At 43.3% G+C, this 23,222-nt stretch overlaps 1 protein-coding gene across 2 annotated transcripts in view; it reads left to right on the top strand.

Moving 5' to 3' along the window:
- The window catches only part of FLT1 (fms related receptor tyrosine kinase 1), a 111,893-nt gene that overhangs the window by 69,350 nt on the left and 19,321 nt on the right, over positions 1-23,222 (top strand). For both annotated transcript variants that reach the window (XM_005149776.3, XM_031049524.2), the window contains exons 14-18: positions 2,724-2,870; positions 4,773-4,904; positions 11,877-11,983; positions 15,242-15,380; positions 21,402-21,506. In XM_005149776.3, the coding sequence (XP_005149833.2) occupies positions 2,724-2,870; positions 4,773-4,904; positions 11,877-11,983; positions 15,242-15,380; positions 21,402-21,506 (630 nt within the window). The remainder of the gene's footprint in view (positions 1-2,723; positions 2,871-4,772; positions 4,905-11,876; positions 11,984-15,241; positions 15,381-21,401; positions 21,507-23,222) is intronic.

The raw sequence follows: 23,222 nt of genomic DNA, 5'->3' as shown, positions 1-23,222 counted from the left end.
ACTGGAGAATCTCATCGGTTTGCGGAGTTTCTCTGCTTTTTGTTGTGTAATATATTATTTAGGGAGAAAGGTGTGAATTATCTTTTTTAAAAAAGTGTTAAATTTAAAGCTTGTATTTATATTTTTGTACTGATCAATAAAAATAAGTGAACAGACAACATAATCATAACAAAGGGCAAAAATGGATGGAATGCAAAAGTAAACTCCAAAGTGAAAAAATTGTAATGTTTTCACTCTGTGACCTCCCTGTTGCTCCCCTTGGCCAAACTCTTGCCTACAATGAAGCTCCTCAGGGTAACTGAGAGCAGAGTTTGGCCTGGCAAGGCAGCATTTGTGGGCAGGCATCAGGGCTGACAATGAACCCAGGGCTGCCCTGGGTGCTGAGATGCTCTTGCTGGTGGCCAGGGCAGCCCCTCGGTTTGAGGGAGCAGAGAGGGGTGTTGCAAACTGCCCCCCTTTGGCTTCATTGCAAAAATGAATGGGAGAAATGAGTGGTTTGCAGAAGAAAATAATCCTCAAGTTGACCAAGTCCTTGAAAAAACAGCTGAGTGCAGCAGAAAAATTGTTGAAAGTATGTGAATGGTGACTTAAGTTTTAATCAAAAAAAGTTTTTTCTTAATATGAAAACCCATCTTTAGTGTATGGCTATAAACAAATTAAAAATAATCACAAATAACTCACAGAATGTGTGATTTGCCTTTGTTCTGTCATCTTGTCTGCCTTCATTTTGGATGTCTGGGCTGGGGTGTCCATAAGGGACTACTGCTAAATGTGAGCTCTTCTCAGCATGCGTATGTGGACATGTATCAGATGGTAGCTGTTCATAGACAGTGTTGTGAAAAATGGAACTTTGCAAAAATCAGGTGGGGTATCAATGAGAAGAGGGAAGTCTTCTTGGCTGCAAGGCAAGCATTGTTGACTGTGTCATTGCATAGGTATTGTGAAAAATTTACTTTACAGCCTCTCTCATGAGCATTACTCTTCAGGAAGAGAGAATAAATTGTCTACTACACTGTAAACAACAAAAATATAGCCTTGCATGTGGAAATTACAGACCTGCAGCTCAGAAAAGCCCAAACTGGTCACAGCACAGTCCTGACTATGTTGGAGTTCATTTCAAGGGGTGAAAACATAACAAAGCCTACTTTAAAAGTACTTTTAATACTATGGGGTTCATACACACTGCATAAGCTGTGGAACATACATAGGTGCTTAAATTTTCTGGAGGGTTTTTATTTACATCTGGTAACAGAATCATTGTGATGATGGAAATATCTGACAGTCAGTTTTTCTGAAAAGGTAGATAGATCTTCCAAAGACATAATGTCAGAAATTCAGCTGTTACAGTGCTTGAACTTGGCTTATCTGTATCTATTGCAGTCTTCAGGAGAATATTTGCAAAGAGTTGGTTTCTGCTTTGTTTTATTTCATCATTTGTGTAATCTTACTATGTTAATAATGGCTGATTCTGGAAGTGTCCTTGAAGGGAAAGATTGCAAATGATCACTTCTTGCAAGACTGGGGAATGTGGGGAACTCTGCAGAGCATCTGCATCTGTGAGATTGCTGGGACCATCCCGGATTCGCCATCACTGCTTTAAAGGAACCAAAATGCCAAAGAGGAGATTGTGAGAGTTGCAAATGTGACAGAAAGACCTTGCCATGTAACATGCATAAATATTGCAAATATCTTGATCTTTGTCAGGACAGCCTTTGGCTCTGTACAAAATGGTGGAAGGAGTGGTAAAAGTTTTAAATGACTGAGAAAGACTGGCTGTTTTGATTCATATAGGAATAACACATGATGTTTATAGAGTGTTTTTGAAATGCCCTTCTGGGAGGCCCTTGAGAAGAAACAGAAGACATGAAATATGCTTTCAATACTCATTGTCACTGACTGTCATGGAAATGTGCTGTATTGTATTGTGGTCATATGAATGTCAGTAAATCAAAGCAAAACAGGAGTGGTGTTGGTATGCTGTGTGGCCTGCTAGCACTCAGCTTTGGGCTGTGCCGTCAGGGTTTCCAGTGCCTGTGGGATGCCAGAGGACATGGGCACATTTTTCACCAAAGCAGTTTTGGCACATGGGCTGTGGTGTGGTTCGGCCAAGCCTTGTTATGTTCAGCCAAATATGTGAAATGTAGAAGTGGAAGAATTTATGAAGACTCTGGGACATGTAACACAATACTTCTGTGCTTATGATGTCTGGGTTTAGATGATATGAGTTTACTGAATATGATTTGTAACTGTACTCTTTAAAGTAAGCAAATGATAAAAGTCACATTCACGGGTATCATGGTGTACAAAGTCGCATGGTGCTGTCAGTGTCACAGAGATGCTCTGCGACAAGGGTGTCCTGCTAATTGTTAAAAACTAGTGTCACAGTTTGTTTCTCTTGATGATGCAAAGCTCTGAGCTCTCCTAGAAACTCATTGCTTTTGATAAACAAATATGGTTGGTATTGGAAAAATGGAAATCTATGAAATAATGTCATCATCGGGTCTTCATAACTTGCTCATCATAACTTGCTGTTGATGAGTAATGAGAGTACTCTGCACACACCAAACACTTTAGCAAACTGAAATGGTAAATAAAATCTGTGAACAATGAACTTGGTAGAACAGTCATAGCAATCTCTGACATCAGTAAAATGCTGCTAGGGAAGATAATTAAAACCCCACAGTTACAAGAATGTAAAACGGAGGTGTTGTTTTGTCTTGTAGCTCAAGAGGCACCAGCCCTGCTGCGGCACCTTACGGATCAGACAGTGAATACCAGTAACTCTGCCATATTGGAGTGCCAGGTTCATGGCATCCCCGAGCCCCAGATATCCTGGTTTAAAAACCATGAGGAAATACAGCAAGAATCAGGTGAGAGCTCTGTGTACTCACCTACCTTTTGCAGCCTTCTTATTTACCCATCTGCTTTAGGTAGCTGTTTGCAGAGTCATTGGCACTGGTACCTAGATGTGAGGAAGGAGAATTGCCCAGGCAATTACAGGAGGGCAGGCAGCAGCACGGGTGTTCTCACTTATTCCATCTCAACCCAAAACCTCAGCCAGCCTTTAGGTGTAGACACAACAGGTTTCTATGGAGTCAGTGTAAAAATTATAGCTCTCAATTTGCATCTTAGAAGAATCATCTCCAGAGAAACATACTTCTCTCAATTTACTATAGAGGGAGCCTAAGGATCAGGTGTCTTGGCCAGTGTACAGCTAGACAGGAGAAAACCAAGCTTGTGTAATGTGCGTAGGGGTACCAGGGGTGTCTGTGGCTGGGTATGGAAAGTCTGTTCTTGATTCACCAGACTAAATCCAAAACCAAAATTTGCCTGTTGGTAGCAGAGTAATACAGGTCTTACACAGTAGAAAGGAACAACTTCCCAGGTGGCATGCTGCAGCTACAGGAAAACTCAGGGATTTGTTTACTGTTGTGTCTGGAATGTAGCTTCAAAAATCAGCTAAGGCTATTTATCCAGCATTGCTGATACCACAGGCATGGAAGTGTTCCTTGACAATTGCAGGTGTAAATAAATGATGGGGGAAAGGCAAAACCTTTCTCATGTGAATTCATCCACATTCAGATCAGAAACACACAGTAAACTAGTGTCACACAGTAAACTAGTGTTGCAGGCTCAGCAAAAATGTTCAAGGAGCTTTGGTCTATAGGTACTCATATCCTAAGTGTAGTCTTTCAACAGCAACGTTTTAGAAAGTTTGTGTTTACGGTTCTGTCCTGCATTATTGGAAATCATAAAGTGAATAAAGGCAACTGGGAAAAAATCTAAGTATTTCTCCAAGTGAGTTGTAAGCCTGTGCAGACTTGCATCCCAGCCACTAAATCTAGAGCCAGATTCCATAAAGCTTTACAGTGACCACATTATTGTAATGTGCATTATTAACGCTCCCCTCTAAAATGGATGTTATGTCTTTAACTTGGGTGTGATGCACCACATAAACTTAGGAGCCAGAAAGATGTCTTTAGAAGGCAGGTCAGAGCACTTTATTTAGGTGCCTGAAACAGATGATGGGAATACATTTTGATGGGATGGCAGTTCTGATGGAGGCAAACTCACAAGTGTGTACTTGACTTCATATTTCCTGGCTATGCGGTGCCTTAGAGACAGTCCTGACGCCAAATCTGCTCCCTGCCTCTTCCTCACTTGCTGGAGTACTGCCCAGGCTGGCTTCTGAGTTGGCCTAGCTGGAATAAACAAGATGCTGGAAGCTTCAGGTAAATCTTGTGTTTTAGGGCACACTCACGGGATTTCTCTTGCTACCTGGGGTCCTTCTGTAAAGGGGCTTGTTGTTCCATGCCACATGGGCAAGTGAGATTTGGAGTGAACCTTCTGCCTATAGAGTCAGTGTGGATGCGTGGAGCCGGGTCTTGGAAGCTTAAGCTGCTTCTGGGGCAGACCTACACCTGCAAGTGTAGTAATCAGACCACCCATTTTCCAAAAGCTGGAGACATGTTGAAGAGCTCACCTGGATGACAGTATAGACACAGTGTTAATCAGTATACCCAGTACCAAGTGTTTCCAGATCATTCCTTTAGGCTGAGCTTTTTCACTAACACAAGTGCTTTGTAAACACTGATTTCCAAAAGATTCCCAGAACATCCAAGTATATTTGGCTTTCCTGCAGATAACATTGTGCTGTGCAGTCTGCAGCTCAGATTTCTTTTCAGAAGAACTTAAAGCAGATATTATTACACAAGGGCCTGTTTTTGTTTATATCCTGGCTCCCTCTCATTGCAAAATATTTCATTTCACAGGAATAATTTTAGGGCCCGGAAGCCGAATGCTGTTTATTGAAAGAGTAAAAGAGGAGGATGAAGGACTTTACCAGTGTGTAGCCACCAACTTAAAAGGTTCCGTGGAGAGTGCAGCATATGTCACTGTACAAGGTAAAGCACAGCTTTAAATGGGAAGAGCAAGCTTGCCAAGGTGATGTTCTTACTCAGGCTGGAAGCGTGGGGGTATGACTTGGGGCTCATGTGGTGATCTCTGAAGGCAGCAATTTGAAGGAAGTCCTAGCAAAGGAAGCATACCAGGTTGGAAAGGAAGCCTAGCAGGAAATGCTAACTCAGAGCATGTTTACACTGACCTAAAAAGAAGAATTGCTTCAACCCAACAAAGATCAGGTCAGGCTAGAAGACAAATGTAAATTTAGTATTGTCAAAACAAACAAAAACCACAATAAGGAACACTCTCCTACCCACTCATTTTCCCATTTCAGTTTAATTCCATAGAAATTAGAGCTGGGATATTTTCATCTGTTTATTTTCAATGTAAAGCAAACTGCCAAATTGGACTAGATTTTAGCCTAGCAATCACTACACATGCATTTTTCAAAGGTACTTGTTGTAAAAAAGTAGGCATGATCTAATTATTTCTGCAAGCATTACTTGAATTATTTTGCTATTTATTTAAATGTCCGCATTGCTCTGTCTCCTGCCAAGCTTGACTCAGGCTTGTGGCAGTGACTTCTGTCAAGAAATTTAACATTGCATAGAAATAATGTTTATTCATTGACTTTTGAGTTTCATGGAATTCAGTTTCATGAACCTTTTTGGTTCATATGTTGTGACATAAGAAAGTAGGTTGACATATTCCATATAAGTCAGTACCATATATGAACTGAATTTGACATAACCATATCTTACTGATCTCATCTGTTAGGTAAATAGTTGTAAATGCATTTAGTTTCTTTTTTTAGAAGAAAATTTGACTACTCTCAGCCTGTCAGGAGGGATTATGTCTTTTTGGATATTCTCATACAACTGCTAAATGTATCAGAATACTACTGAGTATCTGGAAACCACCCTACAGCAAAAGGCAATTACAGCTAGTAAATCAGTATTGATTTCCTGCCATGAGTGTGTCTCAGTTAATGGTGATTGCTGATGATACAATGATAGTTTTACTTTAAAAGATCTGGGATAAGTACAGGTACATGTGGACTGGCCTAAATTATGTTATCTAGGAGTTAAAAACACCTGTCTCCCAATGCTAAGGTTTTTATGGCTGCTGTAATAGCTAAAAGAATAACTTGTGTTAAGTGGTTATTGTCCAATGAATCCTACTAATTGATATTCCCAGGCAATGTAATCCATTATTGTATTGATTTTTAACATCATTGTAGCTCGGCTATTTATTACAACCACAAGCATTCTGTCAGATGACTTCTAAGAAGTCGTATCTCCTTGTCTGTGATTCAGAGGACAGGAAAGAAAGCAGCCAGGAGGGCTTCTTCTCTGGCTACACGTTCTGAGGAACCACTGGCAATGTTCTTGTGCGACTCCTATGGGTGCTCTTACATAAACAAAAGATGAAGACTACCATATTTAAATTAATAGCTTTGATACTGGATGAAAACAAGAGAGAGAGTTTGTCTTATCTACTATGACCAAGGAAAATGCCTTTCCACCCTTTCTTTTCCTATTATATGAAGGGACATTGCTGCAGTTTTTTTCGCTCATTCCTACTTTGACCTCTAGGGTCTGTCCCTCTCCCAGGGAACAGTAGCTTCTTACCCCATCCCTGAGCCTGGAAAAGGTCAGGGTTTAAACGAATACTCTCTCTAGGCTTTGCCACTTGCTTGTCTTTCTGAGAAGTATAGACCCTGCCACCATGAGCACAAAACCTTCCCTCCATCCCAGGGGCTCTCGGAGCATGGGGCTGCAGATCAAAGGGAGTGGAGCAACACCTCCTGTTGATGGCCATGTTTAGCAGATTGGAAGAGTAGTTTGTGAATAAGTCAGGAAGGAAACTGTCTGCTCTCTTTATTTCCTCTGAAAAAAACGTTCTTATACTCACAGATAAAACAATGTGTTATTTTTGTATCCGAGATGGATGAATGGAAGGTGGAATCAAAGGGCCATCTTTAAATAATCACAGCCCATGTTTGGTTTGGAAGCCGTGCTTGCTGGGCTGTCTGGGAAGAACAGGGGATGCGTTTGTGGACATGTCAGAGCAAGCTGTCTGCTTGATTTTGGCTGAGGAACTGAAGAGGCAGCAAACCTGCAAAGATGGAACCAGAATAGCAAATGACTGCCAGAGCACCCAGCAGATGGAGGGAAGCGTGTCCCTAAAGGCCATGGTACACAAGCTGCTGGGCATGGAGGGAACACAGGCTTTCTTTGGCAGCTCTTCTTCAGCTCTGCTCTCTGAGTAGATGATTTGACATGAAATTCCTCAGCATCTCTGAGCACCCACCCCAGAGCTGCACTGCCGTGACCATGGGATCACATGGATTAAGCAGGATAAATCACATTGGTGTACAGATGAGGGATGCTTTGTGTGCAGCAGAGTTGCTGTCACAGGCATTGCTTTTTCCCTTGACAACTGAGCTGCACTTTGATGTTTAGAGCTTAAATCCTCATGACAGAGCCCATGCCAGCCCAAGCCTTGATCTCATATGTGGAGGGGTCAACACAATAGTCTAGGTTCTCATCCCCACATAGCTGCTTGGTCCTGGTGGCTCCTGTTACTGCTGAGAGAGAAGCTGCTGCTAGTGGCACCTCTTCACTTGCTCCCTCCTTGCCTCTCTGCAGCACTGCAGAGACACAGGATGAAGTGGGAGGACTTGATGAAATTCAACAAGGGCAAGTGTAGTCTTGCATCTGAGGAAGAACAACCCCATGTACCAGTACAGGTTGGGGGTTGACCTGCTGGAAAGTAATGAAGGGGAAAGGGACCTGGGGGTCCTGGTGGATAGGAGGTTGACCATGAGCCAGCAATGTGCCCTTGTGGCCAAGAAGGCAAATGGCATCCTAGGGTGCATTAGAAATGGTGTGGTTAGTAGGGCAAGAGAGGTTCTCCTCCTCCTCTACTCTGCCTTGGTGAGGCCGCATCTGGAATATTGCATCCAGTTCTGGGCCCCTCAGTTCAAGAAGGACAGGGAATTGCTTGAAAGAGTCCAGCACAGAGCCACAAAGATGATTAAGGGAGTGGAAGACCTCCCTTATGAGGAGAGGCTGAGGGAGCTGGGTCTCTTTAGCTTGGAGAAGAGGAGACTGAGGGGTGACCTCATCAGTGTTTACAAATATGTAAAGGGTGGGTGTCAGGATGATGGAGCTAGGCTTTTTTCAGTGATATCCAGTGATAGGACAAGGGGCAATGGGTGTAAACTGGAGCATAGGAAGTTCCACGTTAACATCAGGAAGAACTTCTTTACTGTAAGAGTGACAGAGCACTGGAACAGGTTGCCTAGGGGGGTTGTGGAGTCTTCTACGTTGGAGATATTCAAGGCCTACCTGGACAAGTTCCTGTGTGATGTACTCTAGGTTACCCTGCTCTTGCAGGGGGGTTGGACTGGATGATCTTTCGAGGTCCCTTCCAACCCTTGGGATTCTGTGATTCTGTGATTTTGGAGGGACTCTGGGACAGGAAGGGGGCTGCCACTTGCTGCAGCAAGTCAGGCAGATAGGACAGAATTGTACATGGGCTAAAGTCTGTGTGTGATGAGGTAGCTGGTGGGTAGAAGTCTGGGAAGGGTGTAAGGCAGAGCCAGAAATCTTGGGCTATTTGGCATAGAAAGAGATTTACAGCTGTGTACATCTTCTCCAAACTCTGTTAATCCTGACCTCTTCTCAGTGTCCCTGACTGTTCTGCCTCAAATCAAAACTTTCCAAACCCAGCTGAGAGGCACTCAGCTAGGCTTTTAGCAAGACTAGGAGTCAGAGAATCACAGAATCATGGAATCATAGAACACCAGGTTGGAAGGGACCTCAGGGATTATCTGCTCCAACCTTTCTTCGTAAAAACAGTCTAGACAGCATGTCCCAGCACCTTGTCCGGCTGAATATTTAAAGCGTCCAACATTGGAGAATCCACCACTTTCCTGGGGGAATTATTCCAATGGCTGATTTTCTCACTGTGGAATTTTTTCCACTTGTGTCCAATAGGAATTTCCCCAGGAAGAACTCATACCCACTATCCCTCATCTTTTCCATGTGACTCCTTGTAAAAAGGGAGTCTTCATCTTCTTTGTAGCCACATGTTAAATGCTGGAACATGGAAATAAGGTCTCCCCTGAGCCTTCTTTTCTCAAGGCTGAACAAACCCAGTTCTCTCAGCCTTTCCTCATATCGCAGTCCTTCAATCATCTTTGTGGCCCCAATCTGGACCCTCCCCAGCCTGTTCATACGTTTTCTGTATAGCAGGGACCAAAACTGAACACAGTATTCCAGGTGTGGCCAGACAAGCAATGAGTAGAATGGGATAATTATATCTTTATCTCTGCTGGAGATGCCTTTGTTAATGCAACCCAGCATGCTGTTGACTTTCTTTGCCACAGCAGCACGCTGTTCACTCACATTGGGCTTGACGTCCACCAGGACCCCCAGGTCCCTTTCCACAGAGCTGCTCTCCAGCTGGGTAGATTGCAGCCTGTGCTGTACTCTTAGATTGTGTTTTCCCAGGTGCAAGACCTTGTACTTGTTCTTGTTGGATTTTGTAATGTTTCTGTTGGCCCACTCTTTCACCCTCCCCAGGTCATCCTGCAGCATGGCTCTCCCTTCCAAAGTGTCCACTTCCCCTCTCAGTTTGGTATCATCAGCAAACTTCATCAGGGTACACTTGATCCCATCTTCCAGATCACTCATGAAGATACTAAACAGTGTTGGGCCCAACACTGATCCTTGGAGGACCTCACAAGTGACAGGTCATCAGTTGGAAAAGGAGCTATTTACCACCATCCTCTGGGCACGGCTGATCAGCCAGTTACCCACCCGCTGCATGGACCACTTGTCTTGGTCATAATGCATCAGTTTCTCTAAGAGGAGGCTGTGGGAAACATATCAAATCTGGTGTTTGATAACCAAGCCCAAACCCAGATTGAAGAAATGCTTTAGGGTTGCCTAATTTAGCTTGGACATTTCAAAGACAGTGTGTTTGCTTCTTTCACTAACTCCTCAGTAGCATAGGGTACTGGTTAAAGAGTTGCTGTCTTCCACCCCAGGACTAACTGTACTGTGCCTCAAGGGTGTTCTGAGTCCTGCCATACGGAACAGCAGCAACAAATGAACCTTCAGCCCCTCTAGGTTTTGGTGAATAAATGTCAGAAACTATTACTCACCATCTGCACGGGTGCTGCTCAGAAGCAAGAGCAGGGCATCCATATGTAAAAGGAAAGGCTGATGCCAGAGGGTAGGCAAGCTGAATTAGTCTGTATCATTTCTGCCATCACTATATCCCATACCTAAATCAAGCCGTTTAAAAAATGCTAGTGAAAAATTAACACTCTTGGTATTTTGAAGAAATAGATTCTTTATGTCTCCATTTGTAGTTGCAGTTATATTTTTCTTAAGTGAGCCTAATTCTCAGAGCTCCAGAATGTACATGACAGAGGAATCTTAGATATAGGGCATGAATGCAAATCTGATTATCACCTTTAGAGAGAAAAGATATTGTGCTAGTTAAGCTGCAACTACAGGAAGCAATTCAACCTCTGAACAAAGCTCTGTAACCTTGCTTGAAGCCAGGCAGCACATCCCTCTGGATTATGCGGTAAACCCACCAATGAGGCATCAATCATCCCTTTTTCATGTGTCAGAAGTAGCACTGAGCTGCCTGGGGTCTGAAACTGCTGCAAGTGCTGTTGACAAAACTACTGTGAAATCATGTTCTAAGTTACTCCTTCTTGTCCTCTCATTTTCTGTCTGTGGAGGGTGTATCAGAATAAAAGGCAGAGCATGAAGGGTTTTATTTTTACATATTTTACCAATCAGATGGAAAACATATTGTGGGAAGTGTGGTATTTTGACACGATCACAGGATTTGCAAAGCTGACTGTTCTGAAACCATTTTATGAGTCCCTAAACAGCAGTCTGAAATTAATTTCATTTTTACTTTTTTTTGTTATGATCTGTCAGTGGGCTCTAATACTCCCTGGGTTTCTAATGTTCATGTTTTCTGCTGCTCTGTTTTCAGTTGTTGTTTTTGTTTTCCATTTTCTGTGCTCATTCTGTTCCCTGGTTTGGAGAGCTCTCCCTGCTCCCCGCCAGCTGGGTTCTGGGAGGTGCTGCTGCAGAAGGAGAGGGTTCCATGTTCCTTCCGAGATCCTGGCAGTGTGCTCTCCCCCATCAAGGTTTCTAGTGAGGGCTTCTGGTGCAGAGGTGTGGGTTTCAGTGCTCAGCCATCAGCACTGAATCCTCACTGAGCTGGGATGCAGCAGGCAGAGTGCCTGAGGAAAGCCACCGAACATCCTGAGCACCAAACCCCAAGCAGCAGCACTGCAGCATGTCCTGGGTCACACCTGGCTTCACTGATGCCTACATCAGCACAAGCCTTCCCTGGAGCTTCTCCTACATGTTAGCAGCAGCTCTCACACCACGGCATTCCCCCCAGGAAGGACCATCAGAGCTGTTCCCTCTGCACATCCCCATCCCCTCCCAAGGCTGCCAGGGAGTGAGCGTTTTCAAGACCTCTGCTCCTCTGTTGACTGTGGGCTTGGCCAGATGGGTTTTGCAGTTGTGGGTGGCGAGAGGCTTGAAACTGCATACAGAGGCCCACACACATGCTCACACAGTCTGTCTAAAAATACCCTGCAGCTGAATTTACTGCTCTAAACGAAATTGTTATCTGAGTGGCCATCCTCAGCCTGGATACTTCACCTCCTGCACCTGAGACAAGAGCTGACTTTTTATGGAAAACATTACAGTTGGATCAAATGCCATTTTTCTGTATTCAGTGCAACAGCTTTGCTGGGGAGACCATGTTTTTTCCCAGGGTCTGCGAGCCAGTCCAAACAGAGATTAATACCCCATTGAAAAGAAGCTGGTCCTTCCTGGTATTTTATTTTAATGGCAAAGAAACATAAAGTGCCCTTGCTGTGCAGGTCATTTTCTAAAATGTTTGCCGCTTGATTTTCCCAGGCACATCGGAGAGGTCAAACCTGGAGCTAATAACCCTGACCTGTACCTGTGTGGCTGCAACGCTCTTTTGGCTCCTGTTGACCCTCTTCATTCGCAAGCTGAAGAGGGTAAGAATAGACAAGGATCTCCCAGTGGTGCCTGCCTCTCCTTACCAGCCCTTTGCTCATGTTAGAAAATCCTTCCCAGGACACTGGGATTGCTGAGCCTAATGAAAAGAATAGTCTGATTCGAGCCTTGTTCCCAGTACAATCACCAGGCTGCTGATGGGTGCTCAGGGAACTGTAACTCACAAGGCTGAGTATGAGTAAGCCAGGAAGCGGAGCCTGGGTGGGCGCAAGGCTCTGAGTCTCACAAGCATTTGGGTGCCTGACTCCCACCAAAGGCATCCCCATTCCCTGAAAAGATGTGGGGGTTTGGCATCTTAATGTCTTTGAAGATCTTGAGTGAGTGGGAATGACAGATCTTCACAGAGCACAACGAGGTCTGGTATGCACACAGTGTCTGATATAATTACATCACTTCCAAAGTGATATTTTGCTGAAGTAGTTTTGGTGGTGCAGCTTCTAGGGATATGACCCTATATCAGAATGATAATGTTAAGTGCTTCTGCAGCTGCTCCTCCTTCTTGTCCAAAGCTGACGGTGATAGTTTAAAGCCCCTTTTTGCTCACAGCACCATGTCTGCATTGCTCTGCTGGTGTGTGCAGGTTAAAGCACAGAAGCTCTCATAAGCAGAAAATTCAGAACCTCAGTAATGCAGAAAGATCTCATAGAATTTTCCAGAGCAGATGGATTTGAGGGAAGGCAGTGCTGGGGAGATGGGGTGCACTGCAGGACATAAGGAATGGCTGCACGGCCCCCTGCCCCCCCTCCCACACCAGAGCTGAGCCCAGCTGCCCTCCTTCACCCAGCATGAGAGGTACCACAGTGCAGTGCCACAGGCATCAGCTCACAGCCACCACAGCTGAATGTGTTCCAGCTGGCCGAGCTCCCTGCTGATTTCTAAAGGCTGACTGCAGCCTGCCAGACCACTTTATCCCAACCTGCACTAAGGCCTATCCGTATCTTAGCTTTTACACTGAAAACTTCTCTTGACTATGGGAAAGGAGGACCCGACCTCCAAACAAGGGCGGTACGGCAGCAGCTCCTCTGCCTGCCTTCCTATTGCCACAGATTTCCATAAGGAGAAATGCATGGGAGTTCGGAGAGAAAGAGAAGTAGAGGTCAACTGAAGATATGAAGAAAGTTTGTAACTATAAGAGAAATTACAAAGCAAGTTCTGGCTGTGCACCAGTAATGATGAAACAATACAAAACATGACTGCAAACCCTTGGAAAATGTAGGTTTCAAATGTAGCAATGGGTTGCAGATATTTTTTAAATTTGTTATGACATCAAAACTTGACATTTGCTTGTTAGATTGTTAAAAGATTATTAAAATAATCATTGTTGCTGTAGAAAAAGGGACTTGATGACATGCAAAGACTTCTTTCCAGATGAGTCTCTCCAGCTAATGTTGGCCTCTGCTTATGGTCTTCTCCATGTTTATGTTACCAACCCTTACTCTCACGGATTTATGTCTGGAATTAGCTCTAAATTACATTACCACAATGAAAAAAAAGATACCTGTGTGCTTCTGAGAGAATTTTCTTAGAGCCTGTCTTTTACACATACAGGGACAAATGATTTGGTATTCAGTGCACCTCAAGAAAGAACTGTAGGAAGCTCTCAGCACCTTCCCACTCCCCTATTGCTTTTTCTGGGATGGATTCACTTAAAAGGTTTTCTCAAGTGACTGGTAGAAACTGTCTGGTACACATCTCTATCGAGAAATGCTCTTCTTGGAGCACCAAATGTGCCTTTGTTTCTATCCATATCCCACTTATCCATGTGCTGTCCAGGGTCAGGGGGTGTTTTGAAGCCAGGATTTATGCCAAGTGACTTTTCCCCAAGCATCAGTGCAATCCACCAGACTTTCAACAAACTTTCTGGTTATTTGGGATGGTGAATGGCAACTAAAACAGGAGCCGTTAGTTACTGCCGTTTTAGTCTAGTTGTGTCTGTAACCAAAACATACACAGCTAGTAATATCCTTCTCAAAGTAATGTCTGAAACACATGTATTAGGGATATATTTCCAAGCTGTAGAGAAGGAAAGTTGAAAGTAACAGGAGGCAACAAGAAAACAATATGTTGGTATATCTGTGCGGTTTTGTCTGTGCCCATGTGCTGTTTCCAGAGTTTAGTAAAAGCAACACAAAGAGGCTTAGTTCAACAGATTTTCCATTATTCCAACTAATAGCCAGGCAATTAGAGCAAACATCAGACGTTTTCTATAGAAATATAAGTACTCCTGTGTCAAGAATATTCCAGTGGATTAGAATCATAGAATCAGAATCATCTAGGTTGGAAAAGACCTGTAAGATCACCAATCCCAACCTTTATAGAAGGACTACCAAATCCACCACTAAACCATGTCACTAAGGGCCTTATCTATACATGAATGCAATCCTTTGAAGGGTTTGAATGTTTCAAAATGCATGGACTGCTGAAAACTTTGCTACTAGATTCATTTTTCCTTACATTTCTCATATGAAGTGAATTATCCATTTGCTCAGTAGAAACTGAACTTCTGGCATATTAATTTGAAATTATGTGTTTGAGCTTGGGTTTTCATGAATTTCTTTACACTCAAATAATTTCATAGAATTACAGAATCATAGAATGGTTTGGGTTGGAAGGGACCTTGATGATCATGTATTTCCAAACCCCCTGCCACAGGCAGGGACACCTTCCTCTAGACCATGTTTGTCAGAGCCCCATGCAACCTGGCCTTGAACACTTTCACCAATGAAATAAAAAATCCTGGATATTTGTAAATAGTTTCTGAAATGTATAATGCTTGGTATCCTGACAACTGGTCTTGCACAACTTGTAACCACCTATGACCTATCTTTGCCGGATTTGTGGAAAAAATAAACACAGGCAGTTGAGTCCCATGTGTTGCATATGGCCACTTCTCATTTTGCACAATCCTGAAGGAAAGTTATTTTTATCACCAATGTTTAGACATTTGCTGAAAATATTTCTCTTGACTGTGCAGAAGGCCTGTATCATAACACCATATGTTGATACAGATCCACATGCATTTCATTGAAGAAACTGATATGCCACATAGGAGGAAATCTAGAGGAAGGAGTTTCTTCTACATAAAAAGTCTCGCAATATATAAGAAAGCCGAAGGAGCTTAACTAAGCCCTCTATTGAACTATGAAACACACAGCCCCATGGAGAGAATTAACTGTCCAGAAGATGCTGACAGATACCCTTATCCTCTTTTTCACTTTGCAATATTCTGTATTTTCTAGCCTTATTCCTCCGAAATGAAGACCAACCATTATCTGTCAATCATAATGGATCCTGACGAAGTTCCACTAGATGAACAATGTGAACGTCTGCCTTATGATGCCAGCAAGTGGGAAATTGCAAGGGAAAGGCTTAAACTAGGTAATACTGGCATACTTCACTTTGGGTTTGCAGTGATTGTACCTGTAACTACAGGTAAAGAGGAACTGGGTGTGTTTTAGACATGCAGCACAATGTATTGCCAAGTTTGGTGTGTGCTATTTCATGTCAAGTGCCTTGGCCCATGGCTGAATTACAGCATTTAGGGCTGACTAACTCTGTCTACCTGACTTTCCATATGTATATTTTGACATCAAGTAGGAAAACTAAAATAGAATCATAGAATCATTTAGGTTGGAAAAGACCTATAAGACCATCAAATCCAACCCTTAACCTAGCCTTTCCAAGTTCATTTGGAAAAGACCTGTAAGACCATCAAATCCAACCCTTAATCTAGCATTTCCAAGTTCACCTCTAAACCGTGTCCCTAAGTACCACATCTACACATCCTTTAAATACCTCCTGAGATGCTGACTCCACCATTTCCCTGGGCAGCCTGTTCCAGTGCTTGACAACCTTTTTGGTGAAGAAATTTTTCCTAACACCCAATCTAAACCTCCCATGGAGCACCCTTAGGCCATTTCCTCTTCCGTAAATTGATACCTGGGAGAAGAAATCAACCTCCACCTCACTACAACCTCCTTTCAGGTAGTTGTAAAGAGCAATAAGGTCCCCCCTGAGCCTCATTTTCTCCAGATTAAACAACCTCAGTTCCCTCAGCTGCTCCTCATAGGACCTGCTATCCAGACCCTTCACCAGCTTCGTTGCCCTTTTCTGAATCTGCTTCACCACCTCAATGTCTCTCTTGTAGTAGGGGCCCAGAACTGAACACAGAATCCAAAGTGCAGCCTCACCAGTACCAAATACAGGGGGACAATCACTGCCCTGGCCCTACTGGACACACAGGCCTGATACAGGCCAGGATGCCACTGGCCTTCTTGGCTGCCTGGGCACAAGCTGGTTCATGTTCAGCTCTGTCAATCAGCACCACCAGGTCCTTTTCTGCCAAGCAGCTTTCCAGCAAGGAAAACAGCCTGGGGTTGCTGTGGACTCAGCACTTTACCTTGTTGAACCTCATACCATTAGGATAGACCCATTGATCCAGCCTGTCCATATTCCTCAGCAGAACCTTCCTACACCCCAGCGGATCAACACTCCCAGCCAAATTGGTGTTGTCTGCAAACTTGCCGAAGGTGCACTTGATCCTCTCATCCAGATCATTGATAAAGACATAAACCAAAACTGGCCTCAATACTGAGCCCCGGGTAACACCACTTGTGACTGGCCACAAGCTGGATTTAATTCCGTTCACCAAAGCTCTTTGGGCTCAGCCATCCAAACAGTGTTTTACCCAGTGAAGAGTACACCTACCCAAGCCATGAGCAGCCAGGATACTGTGGGAAATGCTGTTAAAGGCTTTACTAAAGCCTAGGTAGACAACATCCACAGCCTTTCCACCATCCACTGAGTCACCTTGTCATAGGAAAAGAATGTGGACAAGAATGCTGCACTCTAATTTTTGCAGACTGATTTACTTTAAACACAACGTAAAACCAGAGCAACCAAAGGCTTCCAAATCAGACCGCTGACTTAGAAGTTTCTCTTGCCATATTCAGGAGCCTGACCTTTGGCATTTACTGCAATTTTCTTCCCTTGTAACCTTGTTATGTACTCATTTGGAAAATGAGCCTATGCAGAAACGAGTCCTTACAGTCCACCCTGTACCCCAGCCTGTTCGTCCTCTTCCTCCTCTCTCCAGTGCAATCTCCCTGTTTTCCCTCTGTGCTGCAGATATATAAACATTCTTGTCAGTGCACCATAAAGTGCAAGAATGTGACACATGAGCCCACTCATAAATAAATAAGTATCCACGGAAACTTTGAACTAGGGCTTCTCACCTACAGATGCCCAGTGTAAGGCATGGGTTTGAGAGCATTCTTCAGTTGCTTAGCCTAGTGTGAGGCTGCTGAGGAAGGCAGAAGGGTAGGACCAGGTTCTGAAGTCGAGGAATCCCTCCAGAAACCACACAGATTTTGGCAAGGGGGTCAACATTAAAATATCAGTGATTAGCTCAGCCTGTTGCTGTAGTGCTCTTTGTTCTTTCAGGCACGTGCTACATTTGTCCTACAGGAAGGTCTAGAAAATCCCTGCATTTTAGCTAGGAGCTATAACAGATTCCTTCTGTCCTCCGGGGGTGAGGGACAGGTGATTGAAACATGCATACAATTGGGATCACGCCTCATTTTCCTGCTAGAAGTCACAAGGTGAGCAGATGTGGACAAGCACAGCTGAAATACATTGCTAGCAATTTATAATTGTCATTCACAGTTCTGGTAATGCTGAAACCTTGTGCTGGAGTGTCTTCAGTCTTCAAATAATTTTCTCACAATGATGGACCAAGAACCTGATGTGCTGACAATGTGGTCACTGTTTTATGCAATGCTCTATTTGTGTGTAAGATCCATGGAAAGAATCAAGCAGAAATGGAATGAATGTAAACACCAAGGAAAAAACACATCTTGCAGGCTTAGTGGTTTTGGAATCTGAAGGTGAGGAATGGTGAACAGAGAATGAGTTAAAAGTGGAAGAACTGGTGTAAACAAACAAAGAATGCTGACAGTGAATGAGAACCAGATTCAGAGACCTTGGGTATGTGCAGTATGCTAGATTAGCTCAGCGCAAGTCCTGCCTCCATGGCAGTTGGCTCAGTGGTTGAGTAACCTTGGCAGTCTCTGAGGATTAGTGTCTCACAAACACAAAATGTGCTTCTATGGTTTTTTAAAAATATTTTTACTTAGAAATTCAACCCCTTCCAGCATCAGATATGAGTGGTTTTCTCTTCCCACCTACTTGTCCTCCAGGATACATATTTATTGTAAGCTTTGCAGATAAGTCTCTCTTTTCAGCCCACATCTCTTTTGTTATGTGTGATGCAATGCTTGTATAATAGGGCTCCCCCTTCATCTGTAAGAGTTACAGTAAATTTCATATGAGCACCACTGAAGTAAGGATGATTAATATTCAGTATAGATTAGTCTGACTGAGAGCAAAATATCATCTTTTCATTAGGTAGAAAACTGCAGTGCTATAAATCACTGTCAATGTGGTCATTGATAACACTGCAGTCTATCACGCATTTCTCACCTGACTTGACCTTCCTAATCTGTGAGAGGTCACACACTGCTGACACTGTGGTGCAAGTTGTGAAGGGATCACTGCCACATGGCTCCAGTGCAAAGTCAAACACACTGGTGGTAGACAGCTTCCTGAGCCCTGCTCCCTCCAGTGTACTGCAAGCCCACAGCGCTGGCACTGAGCAGAGCACTTTCTGTTCTCCTTTATGCCAGAGCTGTTGTACATAGCATACTGGAAAACATGAAGCCACATATGGGGAAAACACAGATGACCCAAACTGCAGCAAAGGACCTGAGAAACAAACCTGGCTTTGGGCCTCTGTCTTCACACAGACACGGAGAGCAATGTCTGCAAGTGCTTTTCGCAGATGCCCCAGCCCAGTACCTCACATGCTTGGAGGACTCTGCTAAAATGGGGCTGAAAAGGAAATCTCCTGATCCAAACCCCCTTGAATGTAGAGTATGCTCACTATGATGACTTCTGAGTTGCACCAGGAAACCAGAGTCAAGCACAGAAATTTTAAGTAGAGTACTCTGCTTCCTTCGTCTTTTCATACATTTCATACCTGAATGCTACCCAAAACATGGCCAGCATTGCTGTTTGAAGGCTGTGACAAGTTGACAGCTCAAATGGTTAGACAACTTAATATTCCACAGTTTAATTGCTACTTTGTTGTCAATTGCAAGAGCAACCATAGCCACAATCTACATACTAAACTGTGGAGTTCGATCTACACACTGCAAAGTTAATGCAGCTTTATTCTGTGCTAACATTTACCATGGTACAAACAATGGTGGAGCAACAAAGACTGATACATCAAGTATTAATACAGTTTTCCCACTAGACTGCAACCGTTGTTTAGAGAAGGAAATGGTGTTGCCAGTGCTTATTCTCCTTTATGAAGGGTTAGCAGCTTTGTGCAGCTCTATGAGCTAACTGGTATGTTTTCCAACTGGTGACTAAGTAGGTTATCTTGATGTCGGAAGTAAGTTTACAGTGATGCAAGCAGACTAAAGCTATGGACTAAACAAAGGTATGATTGGTTTCATAGGACCTCAGGCTGTAATTTCAATTTTGTAGAAATCATGAGCAGTCAATACATTAAGGCCAAAAAACATTAATTCACCAAGATAACAGAGACCTTAGTCTTAACATTGCTTCCCTTATACCTCTGCTGAATGAAGCAACTGAAAAAGGTGACTGTAGATTTTCAAAGACATATACCAACTCACCTGTACTTGTGTGTCAAACACTAAGCCCTTCACAAGCCAAGACTCAGTTAGTTGATTATGCTCTTCATGGTTTTTATTTAGAGTAAAAAATGCCACACTTCAGTACATCCAGGAGGGAAATAAATTTGGGGGGGGGTGGCTTAGCATATTTCACGTTGTGTTTCCTTTGCTTTGATAACATATGCTTTTTGCTTCTACTGACAGACATACTGAGAATTACAGTTTAGAAATGTGATACACATATAAAGGAGAGTATCTATTTAATTTAGAACTGACAGCAGTTTTTCTCTGCTTGTGAGGGTCTGGGTGGGATTCATCTCTCAGTTAGACATCAGCATCTTAGATGTTCAAGTGAAAGCTAGTTAAACAGATTCCCATCATCAGAAAAGGGAACTATCCTATGGGGATGGCTAGGTCACATGCCAATATCTGATAAATATATGGCACATGTTATCCTTTGCTATACGAAAAGCTGGCCTTTATTTTCTGCTCTTCTCTACACCCCAAAGCCTGCTGCTATACTTTTGCTAGACACTTAGGTGCTTCTGCTGAAGGTAAAGCACAAATACAACCTGAAAATAGTTACTAGGAAATAAAATCTATTGCCAGCTGATATCCTGACTAGATCTCTCTGATCAAAACTCTGCCAGACACTTGAGAAGGGCAGAGGCAGCCAGGCCTGTCTACATGAGCACAGTGTCAAAGAGGTAGTCAGTACTCCCTGCTTCAAACACTAATAAATCATGAAAGAGGCTGTGAAGATCATGATTGACATAAAATGTCATGAACTCTAGAAAAGTTATGACTGTACCCTTAGAATCTTACCTGGTTCTGAACATGAAAAGAAAGGACAATCAGCTTCTACTGCTGAAGAATTTTGTCCATGCCCACTGATTTCTCTCAAGGGCCTCTGGGTGCTTGTCCTACGGTCTTCTCAGTAGCAGCATAATGATGATCCAGCACAGATGTCTGCCCTTGGACACCTGGAAGCATCATACCCACTGTGATCAAACCCATCATTTGTCACTCCAAGTCTCCATCACTGAATCCCCTCAGACCTCATTTCACAAATGTAAAGGTCTCATTTGCACAGATTTACAGCTTCTCATCACTCCATAATCTCGACCTGCAAGGGAAGGGCATCAGCAGGTTGTGCATGTACTCCAGGGGTTTCTAGGCAAAGCTGCTGCTGTCCCCCTGGAATGAAAATAATTTTAAGGCACCTTGTTTGAGATGGATGAACTTAACTTGTAAAAATTACCAACGCCTACAGGAAGCTGCATCTTGAGTGTGAGTTCAGGTGGAGGCCCTCTGTTACGGAGGACGTAACTAGCAGTGTGCTAGCCTGCTGCATGGTGCAGTGTGTTCAGGGCAAAACCAACAAACAGCTAGACTTTAAAAATTGGGTCAGAAGCCAGGGTATCTTTACCAAATGGTTGCATTCATTTAGAATCATTTTCAAGCATATCATTTATGTCCTCCAAAGACACTGTCTTCTGGTTTGTCTGCTTACTCTTAAGAAAACTAAAACCAACCAAACAGCAACAAAATACCCAATCTTAAAAAACCTCTGTGTTGAAAATATACACATAGGACTCATTGTAAAGCATATTTTTCAATTAATTATTTATGAAGCCAGTTGCTGTCAAGGTTTATTTTTAACAGAATGTATCTCTCCAATTCACATTCTTTACAGGAAAGTCTCTTGGACATGGAGCTTTTGGGAAGGTGGTACAAGCATCTGCTTTTGGAATTAAGAAATCACCAACATGCAGAATAGTTGCTGTGAAAATGCTGAAAGGTATCTACTGCAAAGATGGGCTGGAAAAAATTTTGCTTTATATGGTGTCCTACTGTTAATATGAATCTGTTGTAAGCAAGAATGTGTGATGTTATCCCCCCACCAATAATTCTCCGAAGCCTCCAAAATGTGCACACCAAGATTTGATTATCCACACGAGTGACATGGCAGAACTATGAAATAAAAATTGCATTCACAATAAAAGAGGTGATAAATTGTTACATGATATAGGAGGATGTGTCAGGTGCAGTGAGAACCTGAGTGCCTAATGTTTTTGAAACATTCTGGTTTCACTACCTCAAATCCCAGGAAGAATGAAAAAGTGACTTTTGTAGGATTGGAAGGAGCAATTAGGTTTCCTTCATACCCTACATTGTACCATTGTGCTAGACTGACCCTACGCTGAGCACCGTGAATAAAATTTGGCTGGAGCATAAGGCACCCACCTTGATGTGAAGACACTTGGATGGAAGCTTTCATATTTTCCTTGGTCATTTTTTCCAATGATTAATCAATGCACTATTAAAAACAGGTCCCTTATGAAGACAGGCTGAGAAAGTTGGGGCTGTTCAGCCTGGAGAAGAGAAGGCTGCGTGGAGACCTCATAGCAGCCTTCCAGTATCTGAAGGGGGCCTATAAGAATGCTGGGGAGGGACTATTCGTTAGGGACTGTAGTGATAGGACAAGGGGTAACGGGTTGAAACTTAAACAGCAGAGGTTTAGACTGGATATAAGGAAGAAATTCTTTCCTGTTAGGGTGGTGAGGCACTGGAATGGGTTGCCCAGGGAGGTAGTGAATGCTTCATCCCTGGCGGTGTTCAAGACCAGGCTGGATGAAGCTTTGGGTGATATGGTTTAGTGTGAGGTGTCCCTGCCCATGGCAGGGGGGTTGGAACTAGATGATCTTGAGGTCCTTTCCAATCCTAACTATTCTATGATTCTATGACAAGGGTTAAAACTTGAACAGGGCATTAGATTGGATATAAGGGGGAAGTTCTTTACTGTAAGGGTGGTGAGGTACTGGAATGGGTTGCCCAAGAAAGCTGTGAATGCTCCATCCCTGGTGGTGTTCAAGGCCAGGTTGGACAAAGCCTTGGGTGATATGGTTTAGTGTGAGGTATCCCTGCCCATGGCAGGTGGGTTGGAACTAGATGATCTTGAGGTCCTTTTCAACCCTAACTATTCTATAATTCTATGATTCTATGTCTATTTGCATGTCTGACTTTTGCATCTCATCCTAACATTCTCCATTAGATTATATAATGATTTTTCTTCATGAAGCTAAACAGATTGAGCAATTTAAATCTTGGAGCTGTTGTGCAGGTGTATCCTCTTTGAACCATCTGCAGGCTCATCACATAGTGCTTAAGATGCTGACACCCAGCTTGTGTAATGGATTTGCCAGCACGGTTCATACACCAGTGCTCTTCCTAAAGTGAAATCATCTCCCAGCTATTCACTGCCACTTTTCTCACTGGAGCAGAAAGGACAAAGACCCTCATCAGTTTGAAGAGGGCACTTGGGAAGTTAACAGCAGGATGATATTCAGTCATAGCCTGAAGCAGCCATGGCTGAATTCCCTAGTCCTGGTGGCAACACTTCCTGTGTATTTAGCTTTCCATTGTTTATATATCTAAAGGATAATTTTGCATTGCCCTGGGATCTTATGCTGCATTGCATATCTTTCTTAATCCCTGAATCCTTTTCAGTGTCATC

Source organism: Melopsittacus undulatus, chromosome 2 (assembly GCF_012275295.1).
Source record: "Melopsittacus undulatus isolate bMelUnd1 chromosome 2, bMelUnd1.mat.Z, whole genome shotgun sequence".
Classification (NCBI taxonomy): Eukaryota; Metazoa; Chordata; class Aves; order Psittaciformes; family Psittaculidae; genus Melopsittacus; species Melopsittacus undulatus.
Note: the sequence above shows the minus strand (reverse complement) of the source record. Positions and strands in the feature narration are given on the sequence as shown.